We start from the raw sequence: 25,047 nt of genomic DNA, 5'->3' as shown, positions 1-25,047 counted from the left end.
ATGGAACAGAAACGAAGTGTGTTTACATTGAGAAATAGCATATATTGTTCCAGTTCAGGAAGGCATGGAGCCTGAGTCACTAACGAAGCATGGATTGGTCAAGTTAGGCCTTTTCACGGTACACGCATACAGTGTTACAGGAAGTCATTGTATAAAAAGACCGACTTTTACCATGTTTCACTTATCCAGATGGACGACAAAGGCAGTTTTTACTTGTAATGACGCTAACTGAAATTTAGATTGCGGTCTGGGCAGTAATGAGACGCCACCTGCTTCTTGTACCTTCTAAAAAAATTACCTTGGCTGATTACGGTCACGTGGTTGTTTACAACTCCAAACCCGAATTCTCTGCGTGCTCCTGCACTTTAGCCCGCCGTTGTAGTTACGTCGGTTGCACAGTACAGTAGGCAGATCGTCTTATTTGGACGACTCGTTTCTAAACTGTTCATTTCTTTTCGAGAACTGTTTTCGGCTTTGCAATATGAGCTGCCCCAAAGTAGCAATGGTGACGGGCGCCAACAAGGGCATCGGCCTGGCTATAGTAAGGGCTCTGTGTCGCCAGTTTGCTGGGCACGTATATCTAACTGCCCGAGATGAAGGCCGTGGCATGGCCGCGGTGCAGACCCTGGAGAATGAGGGACTCAGTCCCCATTTCCACCAGCTGGATATCACCGACCTGAGCAGCATCAGGAAAATCCACGACTTCATGCGAGACAAGTACGGCGGAGTCGATGTGCTTGTCAACAACGCAGCGGTAGCCTTCAAAGGTACAATAATTCAGTTTTACTGCAAATTTTACGGTTGTAATTCTAGTGAAAGAGTCGCCTTCAAGTTAACTACAGCGACATTACCCCAAAACATCAAGTCGCGGTTGTGAAGTCATAGCTTCCTTAGTTAATACTACTCGGTCAATCAACGTGATATCAACACAGGCCTACCTACTAACTGATTGCTTCATACTTTATGGAGATAGTGTTGCTCACAAAAAGTGTGCCAGATTTTAGGTTTGTATATTCATTATTTTATTTTTCGTAATACAGTGGCTTTTAAAAAGGGGCGTGGTACTGAAAAAAAGGACTATCCCATACATCAGAAGTGGATTTTTCTTTAGTATTAGATGCCTTTTACGTCTAAAATAGTTGGTCCACAGCTGCATATTTGCCAATTTATGGCTTTCTGAAGATTGTATAAAAATGTCGTTTTCGCGCTGTAGACAAACTTTGGCCTTCAATTACTCATTTTATGGTTCTTCTATAGCAAAGTGGTGCCCTTATGAAAGAAGTTGAACTTAATAATGCAAAAAGCATTTCAAATGGAAATAAATCATTTCACATCTGTGTTTCAATACAATACTGGCAATGTATGACAAAGTCAACCATAAAATGAAGTATATCACCTGAAATAGCATAATTTCATTATTAAATACACAATATAAACGTGAAACCTTCATCCAAACTATATTTACCAAAGTTTCAAACAGAAATGTAAAGAACAGAAGCTTATCATTTATAATTACATATTGGTGTAATACCATTTTTAAAATGTATCAATGAATTCATACATGTATTTTATGTGTAAATATAGCTTTTTTCTGCCAAACCCAATTCTACAATTTTAATAAACTGCAAAAGAAATAGTGTCTACTTAGAGTTTTAACAATGCAGACATCATTTTCTGCTTCATTTGGAAGTTTATACTTCTTGCCCAATGATGTAAGATGTGCATCATATACTACTATATACAGTGCATCCGGAAAGTATTCACAGCGCATCACTTTTTCCACATTTTGTTATGTTACAGCCTTATTCCAAAATGGATTAAATTCATTTTTTTCCTCAGAATTCTACACACAACACCCCATAATGACAACGTGAAAAAGTTTACTTGAGGTTTTTGCAAATTTATTAAAAATAAAAAAACTGTCAAATCACATGTACGTAAGTATTCACAGCCTTTGCTCAATACTTTGTCGATGCACCTTTGGCAGCAATTACAGCCTCAAGTCTTTTTGAATATGATGCCACAAGCTTGGCACACCTATCCTTGGCCAGTTTCGCCCATTCCTCTTTGCGGCACCTCTCAAGCTCCATCAGGTTGGATGAGAAGCGTCGGTGCACAGGCATTTTAAGATCTCTCCAGAGATGTTCAATCGGATTCAAGTGAACTGGTCAGTTCAGCAGTCTCTACCATGCAAAATGCAGTTGTGAATGTTTGTTTTTTTTTGCTTTCCATGTAGACTACATTTATACCATAATGACCCTACAATGAGAAAATGCTCTTTCAAAGTCATAGGTTATTAACAGGAGTGAAGAGATCCTAGCTAAAATATATTATTTGAGAGACTCTGACATAATTACTGTTGGGCAAGTGTGGGCTCATAGACTGCCATTGCTTTTGTATATATTTTAAAAACAGAATGGATGCTGATTGAAGCCAAGCACTGTCTACCCTAAACAGCCCACCCACTTTAAACTGCAATATTTTCCCATATCCACTTTCATTTTTTTATAAGGGCATGTAGGAGGAAGCCTTGATGTCCAGTGGTTGAACATGAAGGCCTGACACAGGGGCATGAGTCCAAAACTTTGGCACTAACCACTTGCATCACCATGCACTCTTATTAATCTAAATACCAAAATACAATCTAGCTTATACACTCAAAAAGTATTTAAACAAAAATAATAATATAAAAAGGATGTAAAGGAAAATATCTAACACAGAAAAAAGATTCCACATGAATGTTGATTTCCCATGCATATGATACTTTAAACAATGTGCTACTAAAATGAGTATTTACTGCCCATTAACAGTAATTAAGGGAGTATCTGTATTTGTTATTTTGAACTTTCTTCAGGAAAATCAAATTATAACATTTATCTTGCATTAAACAATATAAGCATCATTGATTCTGCTCATTACCCATCACTGGGAGTTTTCAGTTTTACCTATTTTGTGGACAGTAAGCAGTGTTATTGGCATGACTGATGTACTACATCAAGGCACATTGCACATACTCTTTTGTCTTCAGATTTTTCAGATCCATCTTGAATAATTTTTTACATTCACATGCTTTAAAGCATGAAATATTTGCATCACCCTTGCTTGAATGATGTAATTATTAATTGAAATGTTCACAGTTTACTAACTGGGTATCTTTTTGTCCAGCAAATCTGCACAAATTTGGAAAGCCTTCTCCTGCGTGTCTCTATGCCTACACATGCCATTTTGCAATTGTGCCATTTCTAAATGTTCTGTTACAAACTCTTCTGTCTGATGAATGCTAATCTGTGCTTCAGAGTCTTGGGTTCAAATCCCAGCACATTTATTGTCGGTGTGGATTTTGCATGTTCTTCTGTTGTCTTTCTAGGTTTTTCTTCAGGTACTCCTGGTTCACTCCTGAAAAGACATGCTTGTTGGATTAATTGGCAACTCTAAGATGGCCCTCATGTGCCAGTCAATAATGCTGCCTCCTCCTTCTAAGATGGTTTTCGCTACAGGTCTGATGATGATGTGATCTAAATCAAGATCCTGTCTCAGTCAGTTCTAGGGGAAGCAAATTTATTGGATCTACATTTGTGTTTTGACCTTCTACTCACTAACACTACTAAAATTCCCCACATGCTCAGTGCTTTAAGTAACTGGTCATTAATAGAGTTTTATGCCTGCTTGACTGTTGGTATATGTCTGTGAGCACACAGGATGGAAATTTCTTCACACAGTCAGCATGCATTTCTGAGGGAATCACACTACCGTTAAAGACATACCCAGAACATTTTCACTAATCCTCTGCCTCATGGTCATCCAATGCTTAAACCCTCATGGTGCTTTTTGAAGTAACCCAAGGCACATTGACTCCAACTTGCTGACCATAAATTTGGTCCAAATATTTTAAATACTGCCAACTCAATAGAAACCACATCCATTTTCTGAAGAAGGAGCTGGAAAAGAATGATGTAGAAAAAGGCAGCAAAGGTGGAAAACTGAGAGATCAGAGAGAAATTACAAGCAATGCTGCCGTTTGGTTATGCTGTTGATATGTAATGCACAAGGCTGCCTGTGGTCATTGATTCCTCTTCACTATGGAAAGGTGATCTATAAGATACTTGTATGTACTTTATTTTTGTTATAGGCATGCAATTGACCTCATATTTCTCTAAAATAGCCAATAAAAGGCTGCAAATACTTATTTTTTACGAGAGAGGCAGGTATGACATAATGGTGCAGTAATTAGGGCTCTTACCTCGCAGCTATAGAGTCCTCAGTTTTAATCACAGCCCAGTTACAGTATGTGTAGTTTGTAAATTTCCTACATGTCCGCATGTTGTTCCTTCTGTTTTTTTGTTCTTGGTAATTTGATTCTACTGTGATATCCAAAAGATGTATAGGTTTGGTTGACTGACGATGTCAAATTGCCGAATGTGAGTGTGTGTGCATGCATGTTCTCCACTGGACTGACAATTCCTCTTGCCTTACACCCAGTACACTCTGGGCTCCCAAACCCTGAATTGAATATGTAGGATTATAAAGTTAAAATGTACTGTATTCATATACATGAGTGAAAAAGTCACCGTAATTGCAAGATTTAGTTGTGTTATGTGTGACATAATGGAATTGTAAGTAGCACTCTCCCTCACACTGCATAGAGTCCAGGTTTGATAGACAAATGGAGGGTTGTCTGTTTGCATTTTTTACATTAGAGAGTTTACATGAGATTTCTTTTTCAAATGCATTTTCACTTCACTGAGATTCCCAAAACATGCAGTCAGGTGATTTGGTGGATTCAAGTGCACATCTCACACTGTATGTTGCCACACATGTGTGAGCAGGGGACAGCTTCAGAGCTTGTATATTGCTTGCAATAAATACCACTCTGAGTCCTGGGTTGGCACTGTCATTCACACCCTTCCTTGTTTTGCTCTCGGAATGGAAGATCGAAGGCTCGAGTAATAGTAATGTCACCTCCACTTCTGCCAACAATCATGCCTCTTCTCTGCCTCTTCCTCCTGGAATCTTTCAGATTGAAATATAAAATAATCCTAGTTTATAGTGTGTTTTTTATGGCAAGGCTTGAAAATTGCCTGCTCAATAACTAGTTCTTACCTTCTGTGTAACAATGTCAAAACCGAAATGTGCACAAACGCTCTTCATAAATGTGGATAGAGCATTTTATGTCTATATCTTTACAGCACGGGTAAGGTTACAAGTATATCATTAATGGTAATGTGGGAATGTAATGTATTTTTATGCAATTACTAATAAAATTGATTTTGTTGTGTTCTATTAGATGGTGCAGACAGAAAATTACCAGTACTTGCCCTCATGACAGCAATGATGTATTGTCAGGAAAAATGTTGCAGTATTCTGTTGTATCAGTTCCTCCCATTTCTAGTCATGGTATTAATAATGGTTACATCAGATTATCAATGATTAAATGAGATGCTGATTGCATTGCATACACCATACCAAAATGTTTTTAAATTTTGTAATTCTGATCATGAAAGATGAAAACCAAGACCAAAAAAAAAACACAAATGTACCTACTGTATATTATTACTTGTTAATACTGTATTATACACACCCATTATTTAAGAATGAACAATTAAATTCATACCATTTGCTCAACAATTTGTGCCTGCAACCAGGGTTTGCATGAATTGTTTTGTGAGTTCTGATATCATCAGTGCTCTTTAAAGATAGAAACTAGCCAGTAAACAATCTGAGCAACTAATAAACTGAATCATTTATTTAAAAATTATAAAATAACTAGAAACTTCTAATCAAATTTAAATGGGGGTGTGCAATTTACGATATGCACCAATCATAAATGAATGTAAAATGGTGTGACAAAAAAAACTGCTTACATAGAAAAGTATTTTCATATAGTTTGGGTCTGAAAGTAGCAAGGGGAATGCCCCCATTAATCATTCACTTAAGAGTGAATTTGTCTATATAAGAAATATAATGTGTTTAAAATAAAAAGCAAAAAGGATACATGAACACATATTAATTAATAGTATAAACAGTACCCCATAGTATCTCTACAGAGACTGAGAAACCCCAATGAAACTCTTAAATACAAAAATCCTGCATTTCTTTTTCAAGAAAAGTGTAAAATGATTGATTATGGAGATAACATACAATAAAGTAACAGACAAGAAAAACTCAAACAATATCTGTTTGCTGTGTTAGATCTCCCTACTCTAATTACCCCATTTGTCTTGTGGAGTGACTATCCACCTCCAAAATACCAGAAAATGTCTCCATCAGAGTCTCATCACTTGTCTTCTCTGCCAGTGAGCTCTCATGTAACTCTGAATACATTAACTGAATGTAAACACAGCATTTAAGTCCCACCATTTAACCGTGTACAACCTGCTGGTCTACCAGGTTAAAGCTCACTCTGTCAAGTTGTTATCTCACTGCTCCTCTGAACACTAAGTGGCCTTTAAAAGGGGAAGTAGGTAAGCACCTTTGCCTTCCACTTACCGTCTTATCTGCTGTTGCTGTGGGTAAATTCACCCATACTTCCCTAAACGGGCCAGCCAACCTACCAGAAAGGTACTCGAGGAGTTAACCATTGTGATGTTTAGCAAACCTGGAATTGTCTTACCCTTTTATCTCAAAGTATTTAGCTTATTTTATGCAAAATATAAATTTAATGTCAACATTTCACAAGGCTAGTTTATCTGAGATATTCTGTATTTTTTATCATTAGTGGCAGACACCACACCATTTGGAAATCAAGCAGAAGAAACACTGAGAACAAACTTCTTTGCAACAAGGGACATATGCAGAGAGTTTCTACCTATAATTAAACCTTCAGGTAAGATAACTGCTGTGCATCTTCAAAGTACTATATATCAAAGATCTAGAGAAAGACAGGGTGAGGAACATATAGTTGTTATACTGTAAGTACAAACAATGTTTACATAAACCTGTTTAATCCACTAATACTAGTCAGAGTTAAATTAGTAGAGTTACAGCATATTGATTCCATATTTTGGTATATCTAGATCTGATTTACTTCATTTTTGGCATTTCCGTAAGTGTTTTTCTCATTGTTTATTTTATTGTTGTGATGGTGATATAATTTCAATGTCATTTTAGATGTTTTTTCACCATCATTTTATGGAGTTTTCTGATTGCTGTGGCAATGGTGCTTATGGCCAATCAAGTGGGCATGACCATTGACAGCCAGGAGTGGTGGTGTCACCCAGCATAACATGATGGCTCTTTATTTTACCTTATCCATACATAGCTTTGAAGACAAAACATATAAAACAGTATTAGTTTGGGAAAACAAGACCATTTTTAAGACGTGCTTTGAATTATTTGAGTATGGTTTCTGGTTTGGCACTTTGGGTTTAATGTTTTTTTGGTTTGGTTAGTTCTTCTGGTATTTTTAAAGCTCATCCAAGCATAAAGGCCTTCTTGCCTGTGTTTTGTTTCAATTCAAGGTTAAGAAATATAAGTTGTGCAATCTCTCTACCCTTTTCAGAGGTCACGACATACAAAACATGAAGTTATTAATGCAGTTTTACACAACGATCAAAAAGTGGTTTGCTTAGAACACATACATTTCATTTACTCACACTTGGTCAGCCTTGCAGCATGAACTAATTTGTGTTTGTGTGTAGAGTAAATATGGAAAAGCAAGAAGAGAAAATGCAATTTACTCACTGTTAGTAGCATAAGTAACAGAAAAACTACAGTAAATCTGTTCACCAGTGTCCTCCACTATGTATCATATAACATGTTAATTTGGGAAGCTGCCTTCCTTTAATTTATAATCTGGTGTGCATTTACATTCAGCTGATGTGTTTCATCCAAAGTGACTTACATTTTGTAGCCATGTCATTCATCTGAAGTTAATTCAACAAACCCATTATACTACTTTTGAGGGTCTGTACCATCAACTACACTACCTAGTAACTTACTTCATCTGTCTATAGTTCTCTGTATATAAAAAACAACTCTGTAACGTGTATGCAACGTTTAACCTCAATTGGCTACCACCTGTGCCCATGTCCTTGTTTGTTTGAAAGGAACAACTAGCATCCATATTATTAACTCCCTTCATAACTGTAAACTCTTCTATTATGTCTCCTATTAATCTTTGCTTATGTAAAACTGAAAATATTTAACTCCTCCACTATCGCCTCATAGCTCAGTATGATCATAGTAGCCCATATTTTGTAATATTGGAATATGGAGACCAAAAGTATATAAAACATTCCAAATGAGGCCAGTTGATATTGTACTACAGTAGTCTGTGGAAAACATGCAAGGACAAAATAAATTGTACTTTCTACACAATACAATAAGTGTACTGTAAAGAAAAAAAAACTTTCATCAACTTGTAATTGACACAGCATGCTGTATATCCCAACATCCTATCAACCTTAATTGCTTCTGTACACTGTAATTATGAGAGTGGTATGCTCACTAGGACTCCCAAATCTGACACATATCTGCCCAAATCTGAATTCTTTCTAGGTCAATCTATAATGATTCTGCTGAGTTTATGGTATTTGCCATTCCACCTAGTTTCATGTTGCTAAAATGTTGAAGGAATCTCTTGGTGCTGCCGTTTTCTATTGTGACCAATACATTGAAAATACAATACTGTAATTACACAATAATCATTTCCTTCTAATTTCTTATTTTATTTTGGCTCACAGATCTTATCAATAGCACTAGACTTCTTTTGACTTATGTGTATTCCACAACAACTTTATTTCCTTAATTTCTTTCTTAATCCCTTACTCATTCATTATGGGTTTCTTTTCTGTTAGGTATTGCTTTTAAACTTTAGGATGAACTTGCCCTGAATTGTATGTAAATTACTTTTAAATCTATTCCACAGCTCCATAATAACCTCCAAACTTAGCAGTTCCAGTACTTAGTAGTGCTTATTGACATAACAGTACTTACTAAAACATTGTCACATCTGTTTAAAATGCCTTAATTTATGTTTTAGTTTTTGATGATTTTATACACAGAAACAACAGTTAATTATAAAATGTTTAATATGCTATTAAGTAATCTCTTTTTTAAAATTTTATCTGGATTATTACAAAATATTAAGTACTGAAAGGTTCTCCCTCTCAATGTTATTATTACATAAATATTACAACACAAGGGGATGCTTATGTAACACCTGGGAGTGGCAGATAGATGGTCATTTCTCGAGGGTGGGACTGGACCGTGTGTCTGCCTGGGGTATTGCCAACAAAGATCCTGAGCTGTTTCGTCATCTGGTGGATTCAGCGCATGTTCCCTGACCTGACACAATCCATTATAATATCTGAATTCCTGTTCCTGTGCTCCACTGTTTATTGGGTTTAGCCAAGTTAATATTTGGGTAATTAAAATCCTCCATTATTATAAGAATTTAAATTATAGTTAACTGCGTAAAATATATATAATATTATATAATAATTTATATAATTGTTATTGGATTCCCCCTCTTTACAAGCATGATATGTTACTAAAAACATGAATTCTTATAATTTTGAAAACATAATCACTATTCAATAGGAAAACAATTTATGCATTCCTGAGTCCCAGAATTGATACCCATTTTGATAAAATAATACCAAATTCCACAAAACACTATCACTTCAATAGTTAAAATATAATAATCAATGCAAAATCTACAGATGTATTTTTCCCCTTCATTAAAAACTCAATAATATGACTTCTTACCTACTCCCATTAAGCTTGTTTGTAGCAACCATACCATGCAAGCATACAATTACATAACAAACCAAGCAAGCACATGCTCATTGTTTATGTGCACAGCATTTGTCATTTAAATAAGCAGCCACAAAACAGCAACAGTACAGTAAAGTCAAGAATAAATGGCATCACTATCACACTAGCCAATGAAATACAGAATATAAAAGTAGTGGCAGTGATATCATTGCTGTGGACTGGTTAGTGATTGCCGGGGAAAGGACATTGGAAAAGAAAAAGATAGAGTAAGTGGTGCTGAGTTCTTTGAACTAAATTGCTGTGGCATGTTGTACCTCTTTATCCTCCACTGTAATGAGAAGACAAGAGGCAAGAAGTTGAAGTTGAGTACCCAGGTGTGGCAGCAACAAGTGGATTAGCTGCCCAACAGAACAATAAGATGCTGAACTGTATTGCTTCTTCGACTTTTCTTTTGTATACTCATACAAAATAATCTAAAATGCCACATTGGTTCTCATAACTGAAGATGCCTTGTAACTCGAAAAAGAGTATGATTTCTCAGGCGATACCAGTGTATCTGTCAAGCCTTTATCAAAATCATTCGTCTTTGGTAACCCATTATTGCAAAATCAATAACTTATTATGAGATATTCAAAATGGGTTATCTTTGAGCACCTCTTTTTCATTCACACTGACATATAACATTCTAAACATTTCTCCCCGTTGCACAAATTTAATTAAAATGTAAAAAGAGAGTAAGTCTATGGTAGTTGGTAAATGGTAGAAATACCTCATTTATAAGTCACTCACAGTTTCCACTTCTGAGTTCTTCTATATCTTTGAACACTGTGCCTCTTCTTCCTCAACTGTGTTGTGTGTTTGTGTTTAAATGGTTCAAGACACCCATTTACATCTGATTCTGGAGTCAATTACAGTAAATGCTGTAAGTGGCCCACATAGTACACCAGTGTCCATTTCATATTTTAAAGAGTAGAAAACCAGTAGTGATCCTGAGGTCTCGTATCTGAACACACCAATACTGTATGCACTTAGGCAGCAAGTAGAGGACGTGGGCCCTGTAGTCTTCCTTAGACCTGATGGGTGAAAATCCATCCGTGTGCCCAGCTACATATAATTGAAATAATTTTCTAGTGGCTTTCTCAAACTTTAAACAAGAAATGGAGACTTCACTTCTCAAGGCAATAGTGAACCATAGAAAGAGAGAAAGTGACCTCTGGTAGCTTCCTGCAGTCCACATTAGATGCCTGAGATAAGGCTTCTTAGACCACAGAAGGCAATCTTCCTTATCTTGTAAGGCACCATCTACTTTTGGGGATCAGCCAAACTTACAGTATATGTTATCACAAAACATAATATAAAATATAAATAATATTCAAAAATCTTCAAATGTTTGCATATCTGAATTTGACAAAATGTTTGTAGTATTTCTTTAGCTATACTGTGTAGAAGATGTCATTTTGAGAGCACTGTGATCTTCTGGCTGTGGTATTCAGAATTTTTCACCTGAATTCCAACTTTTGACTCACTGTGACCTAAAATATGTCAATTAACCATCTGTCCTTCAATTGAAAAGATATATTGTATATGTAAACATTTTACTGTCTTAATCTTCTTTATTTATTTATCTGGTTTGTACAATGCTATATACTGCATACCCTGCCGTTCTATCTTAAACTCTGTGAAGTGCCTTGAGCATGGGAAAGGCGCTATATAAATAAAATGTTTTATTATTATTATTATTACCTTTACCTTGTATGCAACCCTGGATTAAAGTGTCTGGCATATGGTTGTTTTCAATAAGTTTTTTTTTTTGTTTTGCTTTCCAGGAAGAGTCGTGAATATTGCAAGCATTGCTGGCTCAATGGCCCTGAGGCAGTGCAGTCAAGCTTTAAAAGAGAAGTTTCGAAGTGAAGATATCACTGAGGAAGAACTGGTGGAATTAATGGAAAGTTTTGTTGAAGATGCCAAGAAAGGAGTGCACACTCAAAAAGGCTGGCCAAACTGGGCATATGGTGTCTCTAAAATTGGTGTGATAGTTTTGTCCAGGATACAGGCTAAAGAAGTGAGCCACAAAAGAGGACAAGACAAAATTCTTCTCAATTCTTGCTGTCCAGGCTGGGTAAAAACAGACATGGCTGGTCCCCATGCAACCAAGACCCCAGATGAGGGAGCCATCACCCCTGTCTATTTGGCATTGTTATCTGAGGAGGACATTGAGCCTCATGGGCAATTTGTCTGTGAGAAGAAAACCCAGAGTTGGTAAAATATGAAAAAAGAGAAAAAAGGGGTTTTTTTTTGCACTGCAAACTTATTTTGTTTGAAAATCTTTAATTTTTGGAATTATTGAGAATTGTGAATTGAATGAGTGAGTGACACAATGCACATCCTGTACAGTATCTACTCAGTGTTTTGCATTCTCTTTAAAAAATAGAAAGCCTTTTCTGCCATTTACTTAAAAAGTTCAAATAAATTGAATCAGATTTTATTTAGAATGCATGTAATATTTTATTAAGTGTATACTGTAATGCCAAACAATATGGGTTTACTTATTGCCGCTTCTCCATGAGACCTGAAATTGTTATCTCTCCTTATTCTAATTCAGAGTTAATTAAAAAGTACAATTCAAAAATAAACAAATTATTTAAAAAAAAAAGTTACAATGGTTTTGAGTGAACTTCACAGTTTTGATGTTTTCCAAAGGATATATTGAACTCTAGCATTACTGTTAGGACTATACCAGACAAAAATAAATTATTGTACTGATGAGGACACAAATATACAGGGCATACTAAAGGCTAGACTGCAAAAAAGAACAGGAAAACAAAAACATTTGCATTGTTAACATTTTGTAAATTGGGGCTTATAACTGTTTCATGGGATTTAGATATCTGTATACACAGCAGTATCAAATACCAGTACAACTAGTGTGACATTTAGGTGTAATCACCATCTTGTCCCTAAAGAACATATCACTTTTTACATGTGTTCTCTGGAAATTACTGAACTGCAGGGCTTCTGAAAGCATTCAATCTGCCACTAGCATTACCAACGCCCCACTCCCCCCCCCCCCCCCCCCCCCCCCCCCCCCCCCCCCCCCCCCCCCCCCCCATGGTGCATATAATGAGGTAAACAAAGCAAAGATGAAAATAACTGCTTGTTTTAACACCAGCTTTCATTATTCCTAATATGAGTAGTTAAAAGAGGCCGATGAAATAACACAGTTGTATGATTGCTGGATATAGCCTGGGAAGTGAAATTTCAATTCCATCCATAGGGAAGCTTTCAGTTGTACAGGTTGCACCAGTTTTTCTTATAATCTCAGGACTTTCTTTGTTTCAAAGAGTCTTCCAATTAAGAGAAACATTCCTAAAGAAATTAATACTTACCTAACTAGCACCGTTGATTTAGTCTCTCAAACTCTGGCAGCATGAGGAGGCTAGTGTCCATCCAGTATTTCCATACATGTACGAAAAGTCTGCCTCTATTATCTATATGCTCCTTTTTATAGTTTGATAATATGGTGCTTAAATAACATACTTTATGCTTTTAATCTTATAGGAAAGTATGTACAGTACCTACAGAAAGTATTCAGAGTCCTTCAGTTTTTACACAATTTGTTATGTTGCAGCCTCATGTTAAAATACAAGTAACACCAGAATGACAAAGCAAAAACAAGATTTTAGAAATTTTTGCAAATTTATTTAAAAGACAGAAGTGAAATATCCCATTGACACACATATACAGACCCTTTGCTATGAAATCACATATGATAGTAACCTATCAACAAAAACTGGGAACTTTGGGACATCCCTAATTTCCTTAAACAGTCCTTGGTCATGTGATGCTTTTAATCAGCAAATATTTTTTCTAATGATATGGATAAATATGTGTGTGAATAAACTGAGATGGGCTGGTGCTCTTACTTTCCTGAGGCTCTAGTTTGATGAACAAATAAGCAAAGTCATGAATAACAAAGAAAACACTTTCATTATGCATTGTACTGAATATGGATTTGTATTTTTTGATAGCTTCAAAAGGATTTAAAACCAGTAAGATCCTTTGCTCATTTCTGTCTAGTTTTGAAGGATATTTAGGATTTCAATTTTTTTTTTTTTTTAATTTCTACTGTGTACATATGTATTGTTATTTGTATGCTCATGCCTTCGTCATGGACCTGAAGATGGTCTCATGCAATCCCATATTGTTGCTAGAAGCACATGCACACTTCCTTTAAAGCGCCTGTTTTACATAGAAGGTGTAAGAGATTAGACAGACTATGATAAAGAGTTATGGCACCAGCCAGTGACCCCATATAACTGAAAAGCAGAAAACAAGCAATAATTGCAAGGAATGTCTTTTCAGACAGGAGTTCCACAGTGAACTGATTTCAAAATGGCTGAACTTCTGGTTATATGTTCGTCTGGAAGGAAGAGGTAGGTCCAGGTGGATGGACACCTGAAGTAACATCACAGATGTTACAGTTGTCAATCATCTGGTCTGCAGAGGGAGGAAGAGAACAGGCATTAGAACACAGTATCCACGCCTGGAGCGACGGGTAATTACAATCACCAGAGCTCTTAAACTGTCCCCTATGTGCACACGTGTGACAAGACTCCTGCCCAGTCCAGACCCACCGCGTCAGGCAGCCCGAACTGCTAGGTCATGAATATGAGAGAGGGCATTGGTGTTGGCATGGAGAGAACCTTTACAATGGAGGACTTTGAACCAAAAAGGCTGAAGGTCTAAGAACCACCTGGTGACAGATGGATTCGACTTCTTATGAACTGCTATCCACTGAAGGGGTGGATGGTCCGTCATTAGAGTGAACTCACAGCCCACAAAGTAGTACCTCTGTTGGTTAATAGTTCACTTTATCTCCAGAGCTTCTCTTTCCACTACTGCATACCTGGTCTCCTGATCCAGTAGTTTCTGCCTCACGAACATGATGGAGGTATTCAACACTATCAACACTTTGGCTCAGCATGGCATCGAAACTCGTGTTCAAAGCATCATCAGGAGTCATCAATACAGGTGCTAATATAAGGGCCTGTTTTAAGTCACAGAATGTGGCTTCTGTTTTAGCATTCCATACCACCATGTTAGGGTCTGCTTCTTTGTCAGAAAGGGTGCCACCCTCTCTGAGAAGTGAGGGACAAACAGGCAGTAGTATCCTACTAAACCTACGGAGGCTTGGACCTGCCACTTGGTCTTCGGACCAAGTAATCTACTCGCCTAATAATGTAATATAGTTAAAATAATTATAGCAGATTCAACTTAGTCATCATATTCATATTTTTCAGGTTTTTTTGAGTTTAATGTAATATCCTATATACAAAAATATTTATTTTTGGAATATGTGAAATTTGCTTTGTGCTCGACTTCAGGTTGCTTCACCAGGCAATTGGGTACTGCGATATTCTAGGCATACCTTTTCTCCAGTGGGTGCATGTGCAGCCTGAACTTTACAGTTGCAACTTTATGTACCTTAGTTTTGATTTTTTGTGACACAATTTAAAACTTCTATGAACTTATACTTTTCACTCTTTTGGATAGTCATCATCATTATTATAATTACTTATCTACAAATATGATTTAGCACTTTGATCACTGAATAAAAATTGGAAGTTTCTGAATTATTCATTTGCATTTCTATTTTCAATATTGAGTTTTGTTGTTGATCTGAGAAATCTTTTAACACTGTGATTTGGTGGTTATACTCTATGGCAATATTTTGATAGATCTTCAAATTTGTGTGATTTCTTTATCGTATTATTTACCTGACATTTTATCATCACTGTTGCTAACAGCCTAACATTGTACAATACAGTGTTCTTCCCTTGCAAGATTCAGTGGAGTTCTTCTCCTTCCTTGTCACTAATACCTACCTTCCATGCAGTTCCAGTGATCTTTTCTCTGAACCTCTGCTACCTGCATATCTGCTACTGGCTTCACCTAACACTGCTCATCTGAGGTCAGATACAAACCACATCTGCATTGACTTTCCCAACTCCATGAGCTGAACCGATCCAAGCCAGGATCCATTGTGCAACCATGTACCCATGAGTAACAGGTTTAGGCAGAGGAACAGGTCTGGTAAATTCTGCTCTGTAACTATTTGATCATGTCTCTCTTTCTCTGTTATTCACATACACACACAACCTTCTGCACAATTTCTCAGGATGGCTCTGTCCCTTCTGACAGCTGTTCTCTCTCTCATTCTAACCCACCGGAATGGTTCTACTAGAATTTTTATGCCCAGAAACACAACTATTCGAAAGACAAATCAGCCCTGTACAAGGAATAATGGTTAATTTCATTAGATTTGGAAGAAGTGTAAACCAGTATATCAAGAAAGTGTATGGATTCCAATGTCTGAAACAAGCAGAACATTTTTCAGTGTCTTTCTGAAATTCATATTGGAAAATATTTTTGCCAGTCACTTACAATCCAGTAAAACAGCATTATTTCTTGCCATGGACATGATGCTTCCTGAAATATTTTGTATCATATGCATAACTGTTCCCGACGATGAGCTGACGTTTTGTCTAGAGTTGCTACCTGTCTTGCAAACTGCTGAGACTGAATCCAGTTCCCCATTACCCTGAAATGGAAAAAAGCTAATGTCGTTAATTGGGAAGGGATGTGTACAGGCGCATACAAAACCCTTTACTCATAGTATTATAGTGACAGTTCACCTCTAAATTGCAAATGTCCAAATCAATGCTGTAATTCAAAAAGCTAACTTTTATAAGATAACTTTACAGTCAGGATTACTCACTTGAGAGTAGATGCAGAGGACGCACAGCAGCCACAAGCGTGATAAACGGTGTATTAAAAAAGTGATGTTTTAACAGTTATTGCATTTGAAATTAAACAAATTACCTCTGCAGTTAAAATAATAAATAACCGAGTATACGAAGTTCGGAATCACCAGCATCCGACGTACAATGTAGGTGCTCTCTCTAAACAAAAGGAACGCGATGAAAGAGACAACAGTTAGGGCATGTCATAAAACTCTGTCTGATCTACTTTGCCGAATTGAATTAATTCTTAACTCAGTAATAAACTGGAAAGTATTACAAAATGCGTTAAGTACTGTATGATATCGATAACAAGATGCTAATCACATTTCGTTGAAGATTATTTAGCCTAAGCCAAACCTCTAAATTAAACCGTTCATTTTTCGTTTTTTTAAATAGGTGTACATATTTCGCACGCCCCATTCCTGTTCCTGGTGGCTTACCAGGAAGTTGTGGGTTTAAAATTAATCAGCTGAGCGGCTGCTTTCTCGCTTTGGGTCACGGACACGTCGCTAGTTGTGTACAGTGAACCGCTGGGTTCTTCCACGGCTGTTCAGTTTTGGGAGCGGGGAGGATATCCGATAAAGGAGAAACGGACGTGCAGAGGGCCGTTCCCGGTGATGCTGTGAAACGTTGCATGAAATGAACTTTGCGGAGCAGGTGGGTGCGTCGCCTCTTTTATCCTCGCCTGGGTTTGCCTGCTAATATCCATGGTGAGCAGGAGGGAGACGAGCGTGAGAGAGCCCGAAAAGTACCATGTAAGTGCTGAGTGAGCACGGGGAGATAATGGGCAACCGGCGGGCGCTCGGGGCATCGCAGTTGGTATTCTGCCTCCATTTGTGAGCTGTATGAATATTACACGAGATATATCTAATAGGTGATTAATCTTTTATATGAAAATGGCGTTTCAGTCTATAATATACTCTCGATACATACATAATGTGTAGAATGAATTGAATACAAAGTCTGTACATGGTTTACCACATTTAAATGGGCAATATCTAAAATATTAATGATTTAGTTTACAGCAATATATCTGTATGAGGCATGTATTGAGGCAATGTATTATTTCACAATGTCAGTTCACACATTTATGTCTAATATGCGATACTGCGTATAGTTAATATTAAAACGATTCCAATGTATGTCAGTCAGTCATCTTCCAACCCGCAATATCCAAACACAGGGTCACGGGGGTCTGCTGGAGCCAATCCCAGCCAACACAGGGCGCAAGGCAGGAACAAATCCCGGGCAGGGTGCTAGTCCACCGCAGGGTACACACACACACAGCACAATTTTAGGATAGGCAATGCGCCTAACCTGCATGTCTTTGGACTGTGGGAGGAAACCAGAGCACTCAGAGGAAACCCACGCAGACACGGGGAGAACATGCAAACTCCACTCAGGGAGCACCCGGGAAGCGAACACAGGTCTACTAACTGCGAGGCAGCAGTGCTACCACTGCGCTACTGTGCCGCCCTTCTAATGTATGTACTTTTTTATTTTAAGAGATTCAAAAATTAAATTAGCATGTCATCCTTAAAATATTCTTAAATCACCTTAATCCTGTTCTTGAAGGGGTGAAGGCTTGAAAATTCTTGCTAGATATTAGGAATTTCATATGTCTAAAATACAATTTAGACATGGTGTACAGTCTCTTGAATTATTTAATATTTATGTATGTATGTATGTAAACAATGCTTTATAAAACTATACTATGTTAAAATGATTTTAGAAAATATGTATACTGTAAATATATCATAGTTTGAATTTCACAGTTTTATGTTTTGAACAATATGTTATATAGCTGCTTCCATCCAGGCATTTAAATACATGTATTATATATGTTAAACTATAGTGGATTTTTTTTCTTTATATAAAAAAATAATAATACTACAGCCAATAGTGAATTAATATACAATATTCAAGTGATTGCAATGTAAGTGCTGTGTATAACCGGAGTCATTACTTATTTCTCCCTATTTTTATACTAGTCAAGTCATTTCCAAATTGAAATCCTTGGCTCTTTTGTACTGTAATTGCTACAGCTTGTACGTAATAAACCTAACAAGCATTTATACATCATTGTTACTTTATGATTACTGAGTGTATTCCTTTTATCTTATTCTGTTTATTCTGGTTATCTTGCCACATCCCCATAGACATGTGTATTAGGTTAATAGAAGATTGGGAATGGCTTGGAAAAATGGGTAAGTGGGTCCTGTAATGGAATGACACCTTGTTCAGAGGTGGTCCCAACTTCTCTGGCCCTCTGAAACCTTGACATGGACTAAGCAAGTCTGAGAATGAATATGTTTGTGTGTGTGTGTGTGTGTGTGTGTGTGTGTGTGTGTGTGTGTGTGTATATATATGTGCACCGTTGTGAAAAGGGGAGCTGAACACACCCCAAGGAAACGCAGTTGCTCCTTCGAAACCCCTCTTAAACGGTGATACAATGGGAAACAAATAACAGTTGTTTTTTTTTACCTCCTCTTTGCTCGATCAGCTGCAGGCTTGCTGCTGCTCCTGTGCAGCGTGATCTGCATTTCGTGCGGCGTTTCAAACATTTTAAAGTCCCTGCTTTGTCTCTCTTCTCCCCCAGACATCATCAAACACTATTCGATCTTTTTTGGCTGTTCTGTTATTTCACCGAGTAATATTTTCTGTTTGTTTGCGCTAATGTGATCTTTACTCTACAGCTACGCACCATTGTGAAGAGGGGGGCTGAGCGCACCCCAAGGAAACGCATTCACTCCTCCGAAACCCCTCTTAAATGGTGATACAATGGGAAACAAATAACAGTTGTTTTTTTACCTCCTCTTTGCTCAATCAGCTACTGGCTTGCTGCTGCTCCTGTGCCGCGTGATCTGCATTTTGTGCAGCGCTTCAAACGTTTAAAAGTCACTGCCTTGTCTCTCTTCTCCCCCCAGACACCCTCAAACTATTGTTTTTTTTTTGCTCTCACCTGTCAGACCATGTCCTATTGATGACCTATCGGTCAGACATTCATTTTAAAGGATAACTTTGATATTTTTCTATCCAAAGTAATTTGTTCGCTGTCATGATATATATTTGCCACATAAAATTCTGTTTTAAACTGAAGACCCCCTCACAATAGAGGCAATTTACTGCTGTCAATTCATCTGTTTAATCAGGTTGAAGTTTACAAAGTTAAGCATGGATATTTTAACATAGGCAGAGTGCGCTGCCATTGCTGCCTTAAAGTGCCAGGTTCTACAAATAATCAGCATGTATTTAAAAATTGATTGGCATCAAGATCATGAATTTACTCATTCAAAAACATTGTGCATAGTTCTTTAATTAGTATATCACCAGCAAGAGAGACCCATTATGAATTTGTCATGCGTGTTAAATACATGAAAAGGCTAAAGTAGCTTGGTGCTTTAAAAAAATGTAAGGCTTTTATTAAAAACTAGTCATTTAGCCCGTTACAATAACGGGCGCTAGAACAGTAGTGCATAAACATTAGTAGGAACAGTCTATATTAAATGGCAAGGGACTTTGACCTCATTCTTTTTGTTGGTCGTATTTTTCTTTCTTTCAGCCTTTCTTTTGTTGATGTTTACTTGCTGAGCTGACCGTTCTTCGTGGGCTGCCGTCGTGTATTGTGTGTCTTTAATTTTCTGTAACAGTAATACTGTCTTGTATGGCTCTATTCAGTAAGGGCGCGCACAAAAAGACGAGCTTCAAAAGGGCGACCTCAATTGAGTGCGGCGCGCCCTTATTGAAGGATACCATCTTGTACGTCCGCTGGCTTGTACGTCCGTAATATACCTTTAATTTTCTCTGGCGGTAATACAGGCGTGCGCGTCGGTAATATGCCTTTAATCTCCTCTGACAGTAATACTGGCTTGTATGTGGCTGTAATATGCATCAATGTATTGTGTACTTTTAATTTCCTCTCGCAGTAATACTGGTTTGTATTTCCGTAAAATGCCTCTAACTTTCTCTGACAGTAATATCGCGCACTCACCGTGCCCCGCGCATGCGCACTTCATCAGAAGACACCCACACACGGACACCTGGATGCACATAGGGATTTTATATATATATATATATATATAGATACCATGCAGTTTAATCAGTTTGGATCAGTTTTATTATTACGTGTACAAAGTACAATGAGACTCCTATGTGCCATTTTCTCTACTGTCTCATTTGGTGTGTGTATTGCTTTGTGACCTATGTAAAATACTATGCAGATTGAAATGGGGGAATTAACTTCTTGACTACTGCAAATACATAAACGAGCCAAAAACTTAACCTTACCTTGAGAAAATGGAACCAAGAATCTGTGATAAAATTATTATTTGAAATTTCCTTCCATTATCACAAAGATGCCTCATAAATGTGAAAGGCACATTTTCTTAAAACAATTGCTGTTCCAAAGTGCACATATTTGTAAACTGTAAGAAGAGATTAAGTATTTTTAAAAGTTATAAAAACAATGCTTCACTTTAGAACACAATTTTATTTGGTAAATTAATATATATCATGTTTGTGAATAAATAACTTTGACTTGAAAAATATCAAACTTAACCTTTTAATGTAGCACACTGCATATTTCCTAGTTAAGGTGTGGTCTGCAGCTGGCCTGTGTTGGAGACACTTGGAATGCAGCATACATTAATAAAAACAGTTGTTGTCCCAACTCCAACAGGTTTTCCCATGTTGTTTTCCTTTTCCTCTGTTACCAATTGGTCACATCTTATTTTTGTCTTCAGAAGATTAAAATTAAATTAAAATTAAATTACTGTAATAGTTTACATTTAGTCACCAGTAGTGACTATTCATTTTGAGCAGTGGTTAGCACTTCCTCAGAACTAGGCCCTAAGTTCAGATCCCAGCCCATGTATTGTCTGTATAGAGTCTGAACATTCTCCCTGTGAGTGTGTTTTCCTATGGACAGTAAAGTGTTTCTCCCTCTTCTAAACACCATGTATGTTTCAGCAGCCCAAAGAAGAAGAAGAAATTGACCCTATAGGAATGTCTGTGTGAATGTGTTCGGGTTGACCTGTTACATAATATATGCATGGTTCATATACAGTAAATGCATACATAGATGTTTTGTTTCTTTATTTTATATTCTTATTTTTCTCTTTTTTTAAAATAATTTGCTTCTTTTTCTGTATTTTTTATAAAACCTTTTCAGCTGTATTCAGTGTATAAATTATGTCCCTGAGTATTCAAGCCACATGTCTCAAGTTTTTAAACCTGCCTTTAAATAATGCCATTAGCGACTTTCAAATCCACATGCTGGCAGAAATCCTAACACTCAGAGAGCCCCAGATGCTTAAGCAAACAGAAATAGAGAGGTCACAGGCAGAGGTGATACACTGGCTGGAAGTAGTAGCTTATTATTATCATAGGATCAGCATACAAAGACCTCCAGTCTATCACAAGATATTCACTTAACTGACCCCTTTGATTTAAGTGGGTAATTGAAACTGAAGATTTTTTTTGTTATTGTTAATGTGCTAAATTAGACAGTGTTGTGTGGTTCAAACTTACACTGAACTTAAGTTCTGTCTAGTAAAAATATCCACATAAAAACTTCCAGGGCAGTCATTTTACATCTTATCTTTAGAGAATTTTTTATCTAATATATTTATTAAAATTGGTTTTCATATATGGGCTGCATTTTTGCATTAATTGAACATGTGCGTAGATATAGGTATGATATGTATTTGTAGGCATAGATACATGTGAATTTTCTTAATTTGAATTTTAAAGCAGTGACATTACATAGAACCCTATCTGACATTTGAATTTTCTTCTAAAGTAAGCATAACAGATAAATACACAAAAGTGCTGAATCAGCATTTTATGCTCAAGCACATGCCATGCAAACCAAATACTAATTAGTTAACTAAATAGTTACCTGTTATTTTTTATCTAAAGTGAGGAAAAAAGGGAAAAAACATTAACAAAGAAAGACCACAAATTATGATTGACTAAACTAAGTCCAAGAACCCCAATAACAACTGAAAAAATAAGGACAGAATAATCCAGATCATGCCAAAAAATTGAGAACAAAATTCCAAAGTCCAAATCCGAAGACCAAGAACCAAATCCTTAAATCATGAAGTTATGATAACAAAGATCTTGACTAGAGAGTTACATCACAAACAAGCTTTTACAGTTGAATAAGGGCGCACGTTAATGCCAAATCAATTAACAAACAATCTTGTATTTGCCCTTTGGTGACTACACTAATAGCTATAGGCACTTACTTGGAGTTGAATGCCCTCATCCCCCACTTAGGCTCTAAACATAATTGGAAAAGGGGAAGCCAATATAATAATAGAGTCATCATTTTAAAACTAAGAACAAAAAACATGAAAAGAAGAGGAGGTGCTTTGGCAGAATTCCAGCAAAACCATGACAAGGATGGATTATAAACACCTATAACACCAAGTGAAGATAACTGCTATCCATAAGAATTTCCACATAAATTTTTCTGGGGTCCCATGGCCAACTTCATGGAGAAATTAACCTAGAAATTCCCTCTCCTGAGGATCAAAGACCACTGAAATGCTCCCTTCTGAATTTTGTGAGATTGAAGTCCCAACATATTCCACGTGACTCCAAGGAAGTTTATTTCTCACAATCTTAAATCTTGGGCTGCTGTTAAGGAGTTTTTTTTTATATACTTTCTGGGCTGAGGCATTTTGCTATGATTTTATTGAGTGGTGGATCTGAGGCTAGGGATCTCTGGCACTGGTTCGAATTTTGTAAATTCCAGAAATGACTCTGTTACATTGGGCCCTTGAGCAAGGCCCTTGACCTGCAATTGCATAGTCCTGGGTGTGATATTAATCTGCATCCAGCCCTGCAAGCAGGTCCTCCAACTTGCAGGAAAGACTTGGGGGCTGGTGGCAGTATTGGTGCTCCTGTCACTGTTAATAACCTCACACTGTTCCAGTGTGGTGCTGAGGTTGTCACCTGCTGCACTGTGGTCCCAATCCAGGTGGTTCAGCGTGTGGTGGGTGTGGGCTATCAGTGCATTCTCCCAACCTCTTACTGAGGACCAGCCACAGGGGGAAAAAACGCACAAAAACCCAACCCTACAAAAGACTAACCCCTTATATCTTTGGCGGATTTGTTTTGTTGTTAGGAATGACAATCATATGTATAAAAGAGGAGAATTTACAGATTGAAATAACCTCTTTCTGGACAAGCCAGTGTGATGGACAGCCGGCAGCTCAACCCAGCCGGGATGCCCCTGGAATAGAAGGATGGGGGAAGGCAGTGACTTGCCGACACTGCTTCCCCCAAGACGCTAGATGGCAGCTTCCCTGGAGTGCAGTGGTACCCCGGATTCCCATCAGGGCACTATGGGACATGGAGTTCGGATACACCGCCCTGCTGGGTGCCGTGGGTGCCACCAGGTGGAGCTGTCAAAAGACAAGGGGATTTCGGTTGTAGCGGGGCCACATAAGTGTTAAATGTCAGTACTGAGTGTGTCTCGTTTCATTGTCCCGTTTACTGTTTGTGCATCAGTTTATGCCGTCCCCGAAAAAGGGGACGGATGATGGAAGGAGACCACAGCCACAAACCTGGAAAACACCTGTTTACAATCATTCAATCACAGCCGTCACAGGATTATTTAAGCCAGCAGGAGGAGAAGGAAGAGAGAGGAGAGAAGGAGATTTTGTTTCACCATTACGACCACGAGCAACCTGTACCTGTTTTCCATATTGCGCTTATCCACCCAGTTTGTTTTTCCATCTGCCGGATTTATTTCAAGGACCTCACCACGAGATACCCCGGGGTAGGACTTAATCATCCACCACATACACGAGGATTCACGGTGAGGCTGTTCCATTTTTTCCGGGGAGAATCAAACATTGCAATTTCACTAATTCAGTCATCCGCTTTCAGGACAGTTTCTTTATTACCGGACTCACGTACTCATTCATTTTCAGTTTGTCATTCATTGTCGTTATTCGTGTTGTGTGTTTATTTGTTACAGGGACAAGGGAGGGTTTTTGTTGTGTGTATATATATATATATATATATATATATATATATATATATATATATATATATATATTTGGTGGTGTCTTGTTATTGCTGGGGTAGAGGGATATTTATATTTATATATGTTTCTATTTTTTGCATGTCTTGTTTTACTTAATACATATAACCCGTTTGAATTTTACATCCTGTTGTTGTGTGCTTATATTTTTCACCGTCGATTGTGGGGAAAAGTTCAATTGGTAAGAAGTACGGCTTGATAGTAAGATTATTCCTCAGTAAATTATCCAGGCCACTGGTCTTGGAGGTGTAGCTGCCGGCTGGGTAAAAGGGGTCGGCCGTTACATAAAGTGGTGCCCTCTCTGAGGAATCTAAATAAATATCTATCGCTGTCTGCCTTTAAACAATTTCCCCAATTAATATGTCTATAGTGCGTGCCGAGCAGGACGACACCATTGCTTCGCCGCGGTGTGATGATGGAGTAGCCGGGGCGCGGCACGTCACGGTCAGAGCGTGTTCAGCGGTGCAG

At 37.5% G+C, this 25,047-nt stretch overlaps 2 protein-coding genes and 1 long non-coding RNA gene across 5 annotated transcripts in view; 2 read left to right on the top strand and 1 right to left on the bottom strand.

Moving 5' to 3' along the window:
* Positions 1 to 126: 126 nt before the first annotated feature.
* Positions 127 to 12,723, top strand: cbr1 (carbonyl reductase 1). The gene is made up of 3 exons (XM_028800697.2): positions 127 to 767; positions 6,716 to 6,823; positions 11,544 to 12,723. The coding sequence occupies exons 1-3, from the start codon at positions 482 to 484 to the stop codon at positions 11,978 to 11,980; spliced, it is 831 nt and encodes a 276-aa protein (XP_028656530.1). The 5' UTR covers positions 127 to 481; the 3' UTR covers positions 11,981 to 12,723.
* Positions 12,724 to 13,372: 649 nt separating this feature from the next.
* Positions 13,373 to 16,865, bottom strand: LOC114650814 (uncharacterized). The gene is made up of 3 exons (XR_003716055.2): positions 16,496 to 16,865; positions 16,162 to 16,318; positions 13,373 to 14,214 (listed from the first exon to the last, which is right to left on the bottom strand). It is a non-coding gene; the product is annotated as an uncharacterized LOC114650814 (long non-coding RNA).
* Positions 16,866 to 16,950: 85 nt separating this feature from the next.
* The window catches only part of dop1b (DOP1 leucine zipper like protein B), a 220,362-nt gene continuing 212,265 nt past the window's right edge, over positions 16,951 to 25,047 (top strand). The window contains exon 1 of one of the 3 annotated variants that reach the window (XM_028800692.2): positions 16,951 to 17,177. The gene's annotated coding sequence lies outside the window, so the exon portion shown is untranslated. Of the gene's footprint in view, positions 17,276 to 25,047 lie in introns of all 3 variants that reach the window. The other 2 variants (XM_051926282.1, XM_028800693.2) reach the window with 2 other exon arrangements.

Source organism: Erpetoichthys calabaricus, chromosome 4 (genome assembly GCF_900747795.2).
Source record: "Erpetoichthys calabaricus chromosome 4, fErpCal1.3, whole genome shotgun sequence".
NCBI classification, from domain to species: Eukaryota; Metazoa; Chordata; class Cladistia; order Polypteriformes; family Polypteridae; genus Erpetoichthys; species Erpetoichthys calabaricus.
This window is presented reverse-complemented; position numbering and strand designations above follow the sequence as displayed.

Bases quoted from the DNA above. Each gene is read 5' to 3' on its own strand.
- cbr1 (XM_028800697.2), top strand. From the start codon at position 482: ATGAGCTGCCCCAAAGTAGCAATGGTGACGGGCGCCAACAAGGGCATC. The intron at 768-6,715 runs GTACAATAATTC...TTTTATCATTAG, and splicing joins CGCAGCGGTAGCCTTCAAAG to TGGCAGACACCACACCATTT. The intron at 6,824-11,543 runs GTAAGATAACTG...TTTGCTTTCCAG, and splicing joins ACCTATAATTAAACCTTCAG to GAAGAGTCGTGAATATTGCA.